The sequence below is a fragment of the Pan paniscus genome, chromosome 10 (genome assembly GCF_029289425.2).
Source record: "Pan paniscus chromosome 10, NHGRI_mPanPan1-v2.0_pri, whole genome shotgun sequence".
NCBI lineage: Eukaryota > Metazoa > Chordata > Mammalia > Primates > Hominidae > Pan > Pan paniscus.
Genome location: NC_073259.2, coordinates 39,910,696 through 39,925,737, shown reverse-complemented (window position 1 = coordinate 39,925,737; position 15,042 = coordinate 39,910,696). Strand labels below are relative to the sequence as shown.

The 15,042-nt window shown below is 45.2% G+C and overlaps 1 protein-coding gene across 4 annotated transcripts in view; it reads right to left on the bottom strand.

Annotated features, from left to right (window-relative positions):
- CBX5 (chromobox 5) overlaps nt 1–15,042 on the bottom strand; it is a 57,804-nt gene that overhangs the window by 23,202 nt on the left and 19,560 nt on the right. Inside the window, exons 1-2 of one of the 4 annotated variants that reach the window (XM_003807581.6) lie at nt 5,058–5,187; nt 3,063–3,241 (exon numbers count right to left, since the gene is read on the bottom strand). In XM_003807581.6, the coding sequence (XP_003807629.1) occupies nt 3,063–3,199 (137 nt within the window). In that variant the 5' untranslated portion in view covers nt 3,200–3,241; nt 5,058–5,187. Of the gene's footprint in view, nt 1–3,062; nt 3,242–4,818; nt 5,188–11,449; nt 14,364–15,042 lie in introns of those variants that run through there. The other 3 variants (XM_003807582.7, XM_003807580.5, XM_063593452.1) reach the window with 3 other exon arrangements.

Here is a 15,042-nt window from a genome sequence, read left to right as displayed (position 1 = left end):
CCTAAACAACTTTCTACAAAAGGAACATAATATTGAGACAAAATTTATTTCTAAATCATTTGAGCTAATATGGGAAAGTTTCTCCTTTATATCCCTTCTCTCAGCAGAAAAAAAATTCCTCGGCCGGGCACGGTGGCTCAAGTCTCTAATCCCAGCACTTTGGGAGGCAGAAGCAGGTGGATCACCTGAGGTCAGGAGGTCGAGACCATCCTGGCCAACACAGTGAAATCCCATCTCTAATAAAAATACAAAATTTAGATGGGCGTGGTGGCGGGCGCCTGTAATCCCATCTACTCAGGAGGCTGAGGCAGGAGAATCGTTTGAACCCGGGAGAAGGAGGTCGCAGTGAGCCAAGATCACGCCATTGCACACCAGCCTGGGCAATAAGAGCAAAACTCTTGTCTCAAAAAAAGAAAAGAAGTCAAGAAAAAAAATTCCTCACACAGTAACTTTCCCCAAAACCCACAGACCATATAGTTTACCATCCCAGAGGAAATTAACATACCAATATCAAAAGGTGTACCAAGACTATTACACAAGCTGAATACACTTGGGGGTTGGGAAGAGTCTGTTGATAGCTAGAAAAGCCAGTCCTATAATGCGATTATCCCTTTTCCTAACACTTTGGTACTGCTGCTTCTACTTCAGTTTCCACCCAAAAGACAACATAGTATGATTTAAAAAGAGCCTGGGTTGGCCAGGAATAGTGATTCACACCTATAATCCCAGCACTTCAAGAGGCCAAGGCAGGCAGATCGCTTGAACCCAAGAGTGCGAGACCAGCCTGGGTAACACAGTGAGACCCTGTCTCTATTTTGAAGATAAAAAAGCAGGGCGTGGTGGCTCACGCCTGTAATCCCAACACTTTGGGAGGCTGAGGTGGGCGAATCACAAGGTCAGGAGTTCGAGACCAGCCTGGCCAACATGGTGAAATGCTGTCTCTACTAAAAATACAAAAAGTTAGCTGGGCGTGGTGGCAGGCACCTGTAATCCCAGCTACTCGGGAGGCTGAGGCAGGAGAATCGCTTGAACCCGGGAGGCGGAGGTTGCAGTGAGCTGAGATCGCGCCACTGCACTCCAGCGTGGGCGATAGTGAGAGACTCTGTCTCAAAAAAAAAAAAAAAGATAAAAATATGTAAAAATTTAAATTAAAAAAAGAATTAAAGTTTTGGAAGAGGCAAGGGTCTTGCTATGTTAACCAGACAGGAGTGCAGTGGGTATTCACAGGCACGATCCTACTAATGCTCAAAATGGGAGTTCTGACCTGCTCTGGTTCACTCCTACTTAGGCAACCTGGTGGTCCCTCACTCCTGGGAGGTCACTATATTGATGCCAAACTTAATGCAGACACCTGATCGGTTTAGTGCACTACAGCCCAAAACTCCTGGACTCAAGCAATCCTCCCACTTCAACCTCCCTAGTAGCTGGGACTACAGGTACATACCACCATGCCTGGACTCTAAATGCTTTTGTGAGAATCGAAGAGAGCACAAGAGGTAGAATTTGATCACTGTCTAGCACAAAGTAGGCATTTAGTTATAGACAATGCTGATTTGTTCCAGTCTTTTGTGAAATCCAGGGCATTTCTGAAAAAGGACCAATGTTTACTTTGTCTACCCCAAACCTTACCTTTTCCCCTTTCATCTATGGTTAAGGTACCAGTAGCTCAATGACAGAGAAAGAGTTTCAAGTATCTTTCAAACACCCAAATATTTCCAGTGGAAATGGGCCCAATAAACATCTTCAAAATCTTCTGGTGTTACTTTAGTTCCTATCTGTTAGTGCTCTAGAGGTCTCTCAAACTTTAACAGTTCTCATCTCTAGTGGAAGCTGTGATACCACTCCTCTCTACAAACAGAGGGCATCTTCTGATTGTTGTGCTACCCATACTTGCACTCTGGGTGCTAGAGATGCTAAGCATCCTGCAATGCATGAATGATCCCACCTACAACGCCAATAATTCTCCAGATGAGAAACCTTGAGTCATGTAATGAAATAACCTCCAGTATGTTTCAAAGGTTCTTGACACATAGCCTTTATCCAAAAGTATTGGTAAACCACTGTATCTTTTAGTGTATTTAGGTCCTATACTGCAGGAGCTGTGCCATCCAATATGGTAACCACTAGCCACATGTGCCTATTTGAAATGCAGCTAGTTTGAATGGAGATGCACTATAAAGTATAAAATACATCCCAGATTTTCAAGTCTTAGCAGACACACACACACAAATTTCATTAATAACTTTTGTACTGATTAACGCTGAAATAGTATTTTTCACGTATTATGTTAAATAAAATATTATTAAAATTAATTTCACAGCCAGGCACGGTGGCTCACGGCTGTAATCCCAGCACTTTGGGAGGCCAAGGCAGGTGGCTCGCTTGAGCCTGGAAGTTCGAGACCAGCCTGAGTAACATGACAAAACCCTGCCTCTACTAAAAACACAGTCACCCAGGCTGGAGTGCAGTGGCGCAATCTTGGCTCACTGCAACCTCCGCCTCCTGGGTTCAAGTGATTCTCCTACCTCAGCCTCTTGAGTAGCTGGGATTACAGGGACCTGCCACCACACTTAATTTTTTTTATTTTTAGTAGATGGAGTTTCACCATGTTGGCCAGGCTGGTCTCAAACTCCTGACCTCAGGTGATCCACCCGCCTCAGCCTCCCAAAGTGCTGAGATTAGAGTGCAAGCCACCGCGCCTGGCCTTATAAGCACTACTGCTTATCCTTATTTCACTGAGGAGATAAAATGATTAAGGAAATTAGCCAAGGCCATCCAGTTTGTATCATAAGTGGTGGAGTTAGAATCTAGACCCAAGCAATCTGACTCTCGAGTCTGTGCTCCTAACCAATTCATTATACTGCCTTTCAAAAGCAGTATCATTAGAAGGTAAGCTCCACAAGCGGAGAGATTTTGTTTTCTTTACTGCTGTGTCTTCTAACTCTTAGGAAGAGTGCAGGAGGGGGAAGAAAAAGACAAAAATGCTTGTGATTTCTAAGGAAGTAAACCAAAGGTATCTATCTCTACAGAGTCCCAACGCCTGGGGAAAAAAAGGAACTTACTCAGAAAAGCCTTTCCACTTCAGTAGATATTCCACTTGTCCCTTAACCACGCGCCTGTCTAGCACCTTCTCCACAACATACTCCTCCTCATCCTCTGAAGAAGAACTGTCAGCTGTCCGCTTGGTTTTCTTTCCCATGTCGCACACCGTTCCACCTGAAAGACTAAGACCACCGGGTCCCTGCAAAGGCAAAGGACAAAATGGTTAGAATCCATGTGAGGAGTTAAAAACTTTGTCTTTTCTTGATGGGATGAAAAGGGGATAACACTAAGTTGCCATGTGCCCTGCTCTTAAGTCTCAAATCATTCTACAGATGAGTCCTAAGAGTTTAATTTAAAAATGAATCAGTCTTCACTTCCTCAACCACAACCTCCTCTTCGGCTAAAGAGACCAAAATTATTAGAAGGCACAACTGTTTAACTCTTCTATTTCAGATTCCAAAAGACAAGTAGTGTGGTATGTTATTCCTGGCTATGTTTGTAACTGTTTACAAGCCAGGAACTCAAACAGAAATGTGCAAAATCTTTAGTTAAATGAACCAAGATAAAATTAAAACCTTTTTCTCCAAGGTGAATAAGCGTCTTTATAAAAATGAAAAAAGAAAAGCCACTAAAATATGAGTTTTCTGTGCTCTGAGCATCTTGCCCAGTTTCTTACCAGCACACAAAAAAGGCTTGCTTAGGCACCTTTCACCACATTTTCAGTGACTTGGTACATTTCCCTTAAACAAATTGAGCTTGTCCCTTCAGAGCATCCGTCAGCTCACAAAAGCAAGGCTGACATCTCAAACACACTAATCTTCCTTTTTAGAAAGCTAATTTGGGGATGGGAGGGAGGCAGAAAGGAGAAAAAATTTTTCAGTCCTAAAATTCAAAATTAGTCACTAGATCATTCAGTAATTCCCAAGATGCAACTAACCCAAATAGTTAAGAAGGTACCTCTCCCTCTTAACTGAAGTTGACTCAGGGCCAAAGGAAGAGGAGGAGGAAAAAGAAGTCTGGCCCCAGACTCAGCGTCAACATGAAGCCTCCTCAAAATACAGAGGAACCATTCATAGGCCCAAGGAAAGCTGAAGCAAGGAAACACAAATGGAAATTGAGTTAAGCTCAGAAATATGCACACCAGGGGGTACTCAACAGAGAATCTAGTTTTAAAAATTCCCATGTTGTTGTTCCATAATCATTTTTAAGAATTCTTCCTTAACCATGCTAAATGGTGCCTACAGTCTGGATTACAGAGTAGCAGAAATTGTTTTCTTAGCTGAACTCCATTATTATTTTCCTGTAATCTTTAAAGATGTTTATCAGCACCCTCTAAATATTTCCACCCTGACCAGAAAACCACTGGGTCAGGGAGGGCCCACTACTAATCTCAGAATGATGTTCAAGTCACATAAAAAGTGGCAATTATCAATTCACTTCAAATTAGCAAAATTTTAAAAATTATTACAAGAATATATAGTTGGAAACCATATCTCCAGAACTTATTAGCAATAGGTCTGCCCACCTAAAAAACTGCCTATACCCATTACTGCCCTATAAGACTAAGTTTTTATTAAAATACTCTATTTGGAAGAGGAAGTAGTAGCAAAATGTAGGTGCGGGGGGGTTAAAATAATTTTTCCATGAATTTAGAAGAGTCCTAAGCTTCAAGAAAATATCTTATGTGGTTTATTTAAAATAAAACAGCCTCCAACCTCACCAGAGACAGGAAATGTCATATTCCAGGGAGAGTACCCCACCCCCACCACCACTCACCTTGGAATTTCCGGGAGCTGAGCAGTTTAGGTCAGAGCGCTGGGGTTAAAACCAGCCCCATGTTAGATGCATGCAGTTAAGCATTGTGGCTATGGCCTCCCCTGCCTCACCAGGAAAAACAAGGATTTACATGTGTTCTTCATTTTGAGGGAGAGACAAGGAAAATCTCCCTTTATACCTTCATGCAGAAGAGGAGCCCCAAAGGTAGAAAATGAATGGGGGTTCCCTCCTTTACCTACCGGATCGCCCCAGTTCTTTCTTTCCCTCTGGGCTAACAGGAGGGGCCTCCCCTCCCAGGTCTGGGTCTTGGCGGGCTGGCAGCTCCCCTGCCCCCACCCAGCTGCCTGGGCGCCACTGCGCAGCTGTCCCAGTCCGTTGCCATAGCAACTGGCAGCAGTACTACACTAAGGGGGAGAAGCAAATGGAAAAGTTAAAAGGCTTAACTTTCCTTTTCAGTGAAGACTGGGTGGAGAAGTTGGAAGGTACCTCTCTTGGCCTCAAGGCTAAGGCATTCAGAGCTCAAGGGAATTACTTCTTAGGTTTTAAATCCAGTATTTATGCTTATTCCTCTAACAGCACTGTGAATTAATCAATAACATTTTAAGATCATCTAACAAGATTACAGCTCAACTGAAGGGGGGAGGGGAAAGGCTCGATCCTTCTACAACACGATCAGTACAAACCACCCATCACTTAATCCAGCCCACCAGAGCACTTTGGGCAATCCCATTTTACCGTCTGTCACAGAACAGTTAATTAAAATTGCTTGAGGGGAAAAATAACAGGAAACAGGGGAGGGGAAGTATTTTAAAGACAGTATATAACTTTCCTTCTTTGAGGGGATTACTAGAGACAAAATCCAAAGACATGAAGCACTACCAAAACAACAACCAAAAAAAAAAAAAAAAACCCTTTTAACTAAAATTAGAGGTGGAGGGCCAGGTGCAGTGGCTCATGCCTGTAATCCCAGAACTTTGGGAGGCCGGGACGGGGCAATCATTTGAGGTCAGGTGCTCAAGACTAGCCTGACCAACGTGGTGAAACCCCGTCTCTCCTAAAAATACAAAAAAATTAGCCAGGTGTGGTGGCAGGCGCATATAGTCCCAGCTCCTCAGGGGGCTGAGGGAGGAGAAATCGCTTGAACCCAGGAGGCAGAGGTTGCAGTGAGCCTAGATCGCACCACTGCACTCCAGCCTGGGCGACAAGAGTGAGACTCTCTCGAAAAAATAAAACAAAATGAATTTAGGTGGAAAAAAATTCCTAAGAAGCTTAAAAAAAAAAAAAGAGGAGAGCAGTTCTGCCACAACCTAATGGTTGATAAATTTAAACCACTTATAGGTTGCTCTATAATGTTATAAAACAGATTTTTAAATAATTATTCATCACCTGATACATTATTAATATACAACTCTCTGTATCAGTATGTCTCAATACTTGAGAAAAGGAGTACTAGGATAAATAAAAAAGATATATAAAGACTTGAAATACTGTAAGTTTTCCATTCTTCTGGCTCTAAAGAACATTTTAGAGAGCTCCAAAACTCTACTCTGCTTTATAGATATGGGAACTTTAAAGCCAGAAGTGGCTGCCATAGGAGAGTAAGAACAAGGGACAATCAAAAGCAAAGAACTCAGTTGAGCCAGGAACAGTGGCTCACACCTGTAATCCCAGCACTTTGGGAAGCCGAGGCAGGTGGATTACCTGAGGTCAGGAGTTCGAGACCAGCCTGACCAACATGGTGAAGCCCCATCTCTACTAAAAATGCAAAAATTAGCCAGACATAGTAGCACTTGCCTGTAATCCCAGCTACTTGGGAGGCTAAGGCAGGAGAATCGTTTGAACCTGGGAGGCAGAGGTTGCAGTGAGCCGAGACTGCACCACTGCACTCCAGCCTGAGCAACAAGAGCGAAACCGTCTCAAAAAAAAAAAAAAAGAACTCAGTTGAGAAGAAGCACAATGGTGACTATTACGACTGTCAAACAGAAGAAACCATAGGGTGTAAGACCAAAGTAGAAATTTTTTTTTCTTTTTTTTCTTTTTTTTTTTTTTGAGACGGAGTCTCGCTCTGTCACCAGGCTAGAGTGCTGTGGCACGATCGATCTCGGCTTACTGCAACCTCCAACTCCCTGGTTCAAGGGATTCTCCTGCCTCAGCCTCCCAAGTAGCTGGGATTACAGGCATGCGCCACCACGCCCAGCTAATTTTTGTATTTTTAGCAGAGATGGGGTTTTATCATGTTGGCCAGGATGGTCTCGATTTCCTCATCTTGTGATCCGCCCGCCTGGGCCTCCCAAAGTGCTGGGATTACAGGCATGAGCCACTGCACCCGGCCAGAAATTTTTTAATTACAAAAGATTTCCTCAGATTTGAATGGATCATCAGCAAACCTCCAATTAAAAACGGCATTTTTCAACTCTTCTTACCTTTTGTTTTAAACTTTTCATAATTAAGGGATATGAAAACAATAACAAACATTTAAATAGGATCCTGACTCTGATTAACTTGCCATGTGTTATCCTGAGTAAATAAATTTTCCATCTAACCCCGGCATCATTTAAATGGGCTAAATAAATCTGTACTACCTGCCCTACGTACCTCCGAGGGAAAAAGTGAGTTTATGTTGAAACCAAAGATCTATTAAGTCCCCCAAAAAGAACCTTCTGTAAAAATATGTCAGGGCTGAATACAACAGCAGAAGAAAATATGTGACCTTCCAAATTCCTAAGCTAGTAAACCATATCACCTGCAGTAACTCCTGCAGTTCAACACATTAGTAGATAGCAAGAAAAAGAGGAACAGTGTCTTTGTTAACTAGGCACTGGAAAACGAATAAACCTTCAGAGAACAGGGTAGGTATGTTCTCTCTCAAGGGCAAAATACTTATTCCTTAAAACTCAGACAAACTTTAAAGATGGCAGAATGAAAAGACTAATAGTAACTTTGTGAAGGAATAAGGAACAGGAGAGAATGACAGCAATACTAACATTTTGGTGAAACCTTTCAGAGAAAGAAAAGTGAATTTAATGAGGAAAGAGACAAAAATATTCTGGTGTCCACCCCTCCCCACAAAACATCAGAAAATAAAGATTGAGTTCAATTCCCTCCTTTCCACCCTTAAGAACTGCCTAAAGGGCACATGGGCTGAGGTCCTTTTCTTTTTGGGAAATGGGTTTTGTAACCACTGACAAATCGAATTGGGCCTGATGCCAGGAGTCAGAGTACAACCATAATATTCTTTAAAGGATGGCATGCAATTGTCTTGTAAATCTCCTAGACAGTCACAGATCAGAAGCTGGCAAGGATGACGACATAGTTCTGATGGAATGTGTCTTATCTTAACCTTGAAGTTACAGATCTGCTCAGGAGCAGCAGTAAGAAATGAGAAATGCACTCAGACATCGGAGGGGACATAATTCTCTTTTAGACAGTGTGACCTGGAGTATTAGGGTCAAATGAAACACAAGACCAGTCAAACAATTTAAGGGCTAGAGCCTGGACCAGATAAAGCATCAAGACTGGTGGTTCACACTGAGCTTAGGAGGAGGGAGCTTTCCAGCATGAGAAATGAGACATGGCTGGCAGGATGATGGATTGATTAAGATAGAATCCCAATACCATGACAGAGGAAAAGAAGATGAGCCTCTGAACACAACCTTATCATTGTGGAAATCTCCAAGGGAAAGGGTGAGTAGCTTCTCAAATTTCTGGAGTCTTTCAGGCATAACAGCTCTCAGCCTTTTCTCTTAAATATACATAGGAACTATCTGGTAAAGCTACCAATAACTATAGATTACAGCACCTAAGGCCCATTGAGATGAGAAAAGAGGCTGGGCGCGGTGGCTCACGCCTGTAATCCCAGCACTTTGGTAGGCCGAGGCGGGCAGATCTCCTGAGGTCAGGAGTTCCAGACCAACCTGGCCAACATGGTGAAACCCTGTCTCTACTAAAAATACAAAAATTAGCCAGGTGTGGTGGCAGGCACCTGTTATCTCAGCTACTTGGGAGGCTGAGGCAGGAGAATCACTTGAACCCAGAAGATGGAGGTTGCAGTGAGCCGAGATCAAGCCATTGCACTCCAGCCTGGACAACAAGGGCAAAACTCCGTCTCAAAAAAAAAAACAAACAAAAAACTTATCAGTCCTCAGCAATTACAGAGAGGGCATCACAAGCAAGCTAGGGCAACCCAGAAAAACAAGAGGTAGGCCGGCACAGCGGCTCTCGCCTGTAATCCCAGCACTTCGGGAAGCCAAGGCAGGTGGATCATGAGGTCAGGAGTTTGAGACCAGCCTGGCCAACATGGTGAAACCCCGTCTCTACTAAAGACACAAAAAAATTAGTCAGGCGTGGTGTAATCCCAGCTACTCGGGAGGCTGAGGCAGTTAACGCACCTGTAATCCCAGCTACTCAGGAGGATGAGGCAGGAGAATCGCTTAAACGGGAGGTGGAGGTTGCAGTGAGCTGAGATCGCGCCACTGCACTCCAGCCTGGGCAACAGGGTAAGACTCCATCTCAAAAAAAAGAAAAAGAAAAGAAAAAAGAAAAAAAAGGCCAGGCGCAGTGGCTCACGAGGTCAGGAGATCGAGACCATCCTGGCTAACATGGTCAAACCCTGTCTCTACTAAAAATACAAAAAATTAGCCAGATGTGGTGGCGGGAGCCTGTAGTCCCAGCTACTGGGGAGGCTGAGGCAAAAGAATGGTGTGAACCCAGGAGGTGGGGCTTGCAGTGAGCCGAGATCGCACCACTGTACTCCAGCCTGGGAGACAGCGTGAGACTCTGTCTCAAATAAAAAAGAGGTAATGGTTAGCCCTCAGCATTGACCGTTTAATGCTGGAAGAACCCACATAGGGTCCCTGGTATCTGTCTGCTTTGTCCAGTTCAGGTTCTACTCTCATCCCTCCAGTCATTACTTTTCTTTTTTGAGACAGGGCCTCGTTCTGTTGTTCAGGCTGCAGTGCAGTGGTGCGGACAGTTTATTGCAGTCTCAAACTCCTGGGCTCAAGCAATCCTCTCACCTTGGCCTTCTGAGCAGCTGGGACCACAGGGGCACGCCACCATGCCTGGCTACATTTTTTTATTTTTTGGTGAGATGCAGTCTCACTGTGTTGCCCAAGCTGGTCTCAAACTTCTGGGCTGAAGCAATCCTCCTGCCTTACCCCCACAAAGCAGTCACTACTTCTCAATACCAATTCTGGTGGCTTTTCTTACATCTTGTTATAGTCATTTTATTTTCATCACCACTTATGAGCAAAAGTACACATAATTCTAGATCTTTCACTAAGCTTTCTTCTTATTAAGAATGAAAGCCAGCTGGGCGCAGTGGCTCATGCCTGTAATCCCAGCACTTTGGGAGGCCAAGGTGGGTGGATCACCTGAGGTCGGGAGTTTGAGACCAGGCTGGCCAACATGGCGAAACCCCGTCTCTACTAAAAATACAAAAATTAGCCAGGTGTGGTGGCAGGTGCCTGTAATCCCAGCTACTGGGGAGGCTGAGGTAGGAGAATTGCTTGAATCTGGGAGGTAGAGGTTGCAGTGAGCCAAGATTGCGCCACTGCACTCTAGCCTGGGAGACAAGAGTGAAACTCCGTCTCAAAGAAAAAAAAAAAGAAAAAGAAAGCCAATTGGTAAGCTGCCTCACTGAACTACCCACTGAATTATTTAAAGATGGTAATCAAACCAAATGTCAAGATGCATAATCAATGAGTTCTCCATTGTAGAGTTTCAACATAAATTCTATAAGCCCCCTAACTAAGCAAAATCCTTTAGGAAGTAAGCCAGGGTTAAAGAGCAGAGGAGAGCGCATATGCAAAGCTCCCTATCACATGGATTAATTAGATATGCCATTGATGAGTGGTTGCAGTTGGCCCAGACTTGCACAATTCCCACTTCTCCTTAAGGCCCTTAGGGAGAGAGTGGCTTAGGTGAAGATTAAATTGTCAGCTACAGCACTGTCTTCAAAGCATCCTCTATATAGCCTTATTGCAGCAAATAAAACAGATGAAAATAAACCAAACTTACAGAAACATTTTAATCTGCTCTATGTTCCTTGCTCTTTATGGAGCTTGAAGTACTGATGGTTTTAGGTGTGTAACACAAACAGCATAAAACTAAAATATCCTCTATAAAGATGTTTTCTTGCAGTGGATTTATGATTTCCAAAGTATTAGCCATGTGGCATTTTAACAAAAACACAGCATAGAGATGCACATTACAGCTGTCCTGGCTGTCTCAGGTTTTGTTAAATGGGCTGATAACTATCACTCCACCTCCACCAAAAGCCCATGAGCACACAATTCAAGAGGAGTTAAAAGCTTTTTAAATGTCTGTTTAAGAGACTAGATTAGGAAAGAGTTGAAGAGAAAGATTAACTATGGTCGTTAACACCCCTATCATTAACGAGCCACATATAGACAACACAAACTTTATTAAAAGAAGAGAGCATGGAGGCAAGAAATGTTCTCCCATTGGCTCGCACAGCTCTAGTTCATGATCCTTTAAAAATCAAGCCAAGAGGCTGGGCACAACGGCTCAGGGCTGTAATCCCAGCACTTTGGGAGGCTGAGGTGTTGGAACCTTGCTCAAGATTCCCAGTTCGAGAGGGGCCGCCGCGAGAGACCACTCGACACGGAGGTCACAGCAAAGAGACACTCTTTATTGCTAGCGCGCTAGGGTCTCCAGCACAAGAGGCCGAGAGACCCCGAGCGGCTGTTGCACACTGCTTATAAAGGCAAAAACCACAAAGTCACACAGGGGGAGGTTACAAATTCAAACAGGGTGGGGTACAATAAGTTGATTGGTTCACACATTTGAAAAGGTTCAAGGCGCGAGGTTTGGAAGTAACTGATTGGTTTCTAACTATGGCCTGAGCTAGCTGTCCCATACTGGTTGGTCAGGGGGCTCTCAGGCGGGTAGGGGTATTTCCTGGAAATGTTTTTCTACTTTTGTTCTGGGAATGTAGGGGACACTACCCTGGACATCTGGTGTCCCTGATAGCCACACCCGGACCCGGATTCCTGTCCATCTGTTGACACGCCCGGGTGGGGTACTGTTCATCTGGTAAATGTTTTTCTGGCTTGTTTTTCTAAAATGTTTTCCCAAAGTGTTTTTCTATTTTAATGGCTATATTTTCTTAAGGCTTCTCATTCCCTCCTCTTTTTGTACCTTAGAGGCTCAATCTTGAGTCTCTTCGTCAGTCTTGACTGCCTGGTATCGCTGAGTCAGGACCATGGCATGCACTATGTTTAATTTATCTTTAATTAGGGTAAGCAAGCGGTTAAAAATGCAGGGCCCGAAAGTTAAGATGAGCATAAGCAGGATCAGGGGCCCTAGGATGGTGGAGATGAGAGTACTAAACCAGGGGGATTGGCTGTACCAGGTTTCAAACCAGCTTTGTTGGGATTCTCTCTCTCTCTGTCTATCATCTAGTCTTTTTCTAAGTTTTGCCATAGAGTCTTTAACTACTCCTGAGTGATCAGCGTAAAAGCAACACTGCTCTTTAAGGGCTGCACAGAGCCCGCCCTCTTTTAGAAAAATTATGTCCAGTCCCCGTCGATTTTGGAGTACTACTTCGGACAGGGAGGTTAGAGATTCTTCAAGTTTGGTAATGGAGTGTTCTATGGCCCTGAGGTCTTCATCTACGGCTGTTCTGAGTTGCTGCAGGTGGTAGCTGCCACTTACTAGTGCCGCAGTTCCTGTCCCGACTCCAGCCGCTACTCCCAATCCTAACATAACAGCGAGGGTGAGGGAAACAGGTTCTCTTCTCATTCTAGTGAGGCTAGTGAGGTATTTCTGGTCAAACTGGGATTCAAAGGACTCTGCAGTTTGATAGTAAACTTGAGGCACAACTTGTACTAGTATACAATAGTCTTCATTGTTGTTGAAGACAGCCGTGGACACACAAGGGGTGAGTCCGGCGTTGCAAGCCCACCAGTCTGGCCCAGAGGGTATTAGATAGTGACTAGTTCTGGGTACTGCCAAGGTTCTATTACAGAGATGTTGGTGACTGGGGGGCACCCGGCCTATACAGGTTCCCGACCCTGACACTTCTGCTAGGGTAAGTTTCTTGTGCTGTTCCCATGCACACCCAAAATGACTAGTGGAGTTAGTAAAATTACTAATAGAGGCAATACCTTCATAGTAAGGGGGGCTCGAGGCCAGGCAGAGCCAGCAGGAGGTGGTGGATTCAGGCCTTGTCTGGTTCAAGGCGAGGTAAGCGCCTCTGATGAGGCTGAGGAGTCTATTGCTTGTTTCCGGGTCCGGAGGCATGTGGGTGGTCTCCGCGAGCGCCAATGGGGATTTGGATGGTGGGGGAGACGGGGAGCCTGACTGAGGAGGCGCCTTCCCTGTTATAACTGAGTCCCCTGACTGAGAAGGTGCACTCCCTGTTAGAACTGGGTTCCCTGTTTGGGAAGGTGGGTTACTTGACTGAAAAGATACTGGGTTTGGCACTCCTGGAGGAGACTGGGCACCGGCGGTCGGGGCTTCTTGCCGGATCCCTGACTGAGGAGGTGCTCTCCCTGTTAGAACCGGGTTTGGTCCCACCGGAACTGGGGCAGATACCGGGTTCACTAATAGTCTAATTTGGATAGGGAGCCCATATGCTGGGGTTTGGTATAGATTTAGGCCCCAAATTAGTCCAGTTGTCCAGCGGGGGTCAGTTTTTGCGGCCTCCTCAAATTTGACACGGATTAAGTTACAGGTGGCCGAATACCGGGTCCTGGTACAAGGCTGGACATAGGACATGGATATGTACCAGGGTTGGGTTTTCCATTTCCACGCCCCATCATTAGTTGTCACACAAGACCAACTTGCGCAGTACAGGGACATTATTCCTCCACAAGTACTTTTCATTGGTTCTGTCCTGAATCCTGGACAGGCGTAGAACCCATTCCGGCTTACGGATATTCTCCTAGCCTGTTGCCAGTCTTTTTCTGTCTGATCAGTAATATAGGTTCCTAATAGGCCCCCCGTTGGTCCTGTAAAACGATTAGGTTTGGGCAAGCCCTGGTGATGTTTATCGGTCAGGGCTATTTTGTCTAAGTTAAAATATAGGTCAGGGAACCAGGTGTTCAAGGGGGCTACGTGTGAAGTCTCGTTGAGGACTTCATGAGTTTCAAAATTAGTTATTTGCCAAGTCAATTGATAGGGCTGATGGGGGTTGCTGCCCCCGGTAGCACAGGAAAGGAAAAGGGCTAACAATTGGCAAAAGGTTAGACGCGAGAGAGTCTTATCTTGAGGGGGTCCCTGGAGCGACGAAGTCTCCATCTCTCAGGCGACGCTGGCCCGGACACCTCCAGAGCTGCTTTCACGTGGGATGCGTGGATCCAGGCGGCGACCCCGTCAACTTTTACAGCAGTGGGTGTGGTGAGGAGGACGATGTATGGTCCCTTCCACCGGGGTTCTAGTCCTTGGGAGCGATGTCGTCTGACATAGACGGAGTCTCCCACTTGGAAAGGGTGACTGGTCTGTGAGTGTCCAGGCTGGTACAGTTCTGCCAGAGGAGTCCAAATTTGGGCTTGCACAGCCTGCAGTCCTTTCAGGCGAGCCTGCAAGTCAGTCTTAGGGTCAGAGAGGGAGTAAGAATCAAGTAAGGTTGATAAGGGAGGTGGTCCTCCGTAGAGGATTTCATAAGGGGTGAGCCCAAAGCGATTAGGCGTATTTCGGGCTCTCAAAAGAGCTAGGGACAGGAGACGTCTCCAATCTTTTAAGCCAGTCTCTAAGGTCAATTTTGTTAAGGTCTCTTTAATAGTCCTATTCATCCTTTCTACCTGTCCTGAACTCTGGGGTCTATAAGCACAAGGAAGTTTCCAATTAATCCCCAGTATCCTGGCAAGTCCCTGACTTACCTGGGAGACGAAGGCTGGCCCACTGTCTGACCCAATTACCTTGGGGAGTCCGAACCTGGGGAAAATTTCTTCCAATATTTTCTTGGCCACTATGTGGGCTGTTTCTTGCCGGGTGGGGAAGGCTTCTACCCATCCTGAAAATGTGTCTACAAATACTAATAAATATTTATATCCTCCACAGTGAGGCTTTACTTCAGTGAAGTCCACTTCCCAATAGGTCCCAGGGCGGTTGCCCCGTGCCCTTATCCCCGCCGGGACTCGCGTGGCCCCGGCATTTACTTGCTGACAGGCCTTGCAAGCGAGCGTCACTTGCTCCAGAAGGGTACCAACCCTGGGGATTAAGAAGTCAGTCTTTTCAATGAGCAGTCTCAGTTTCTTG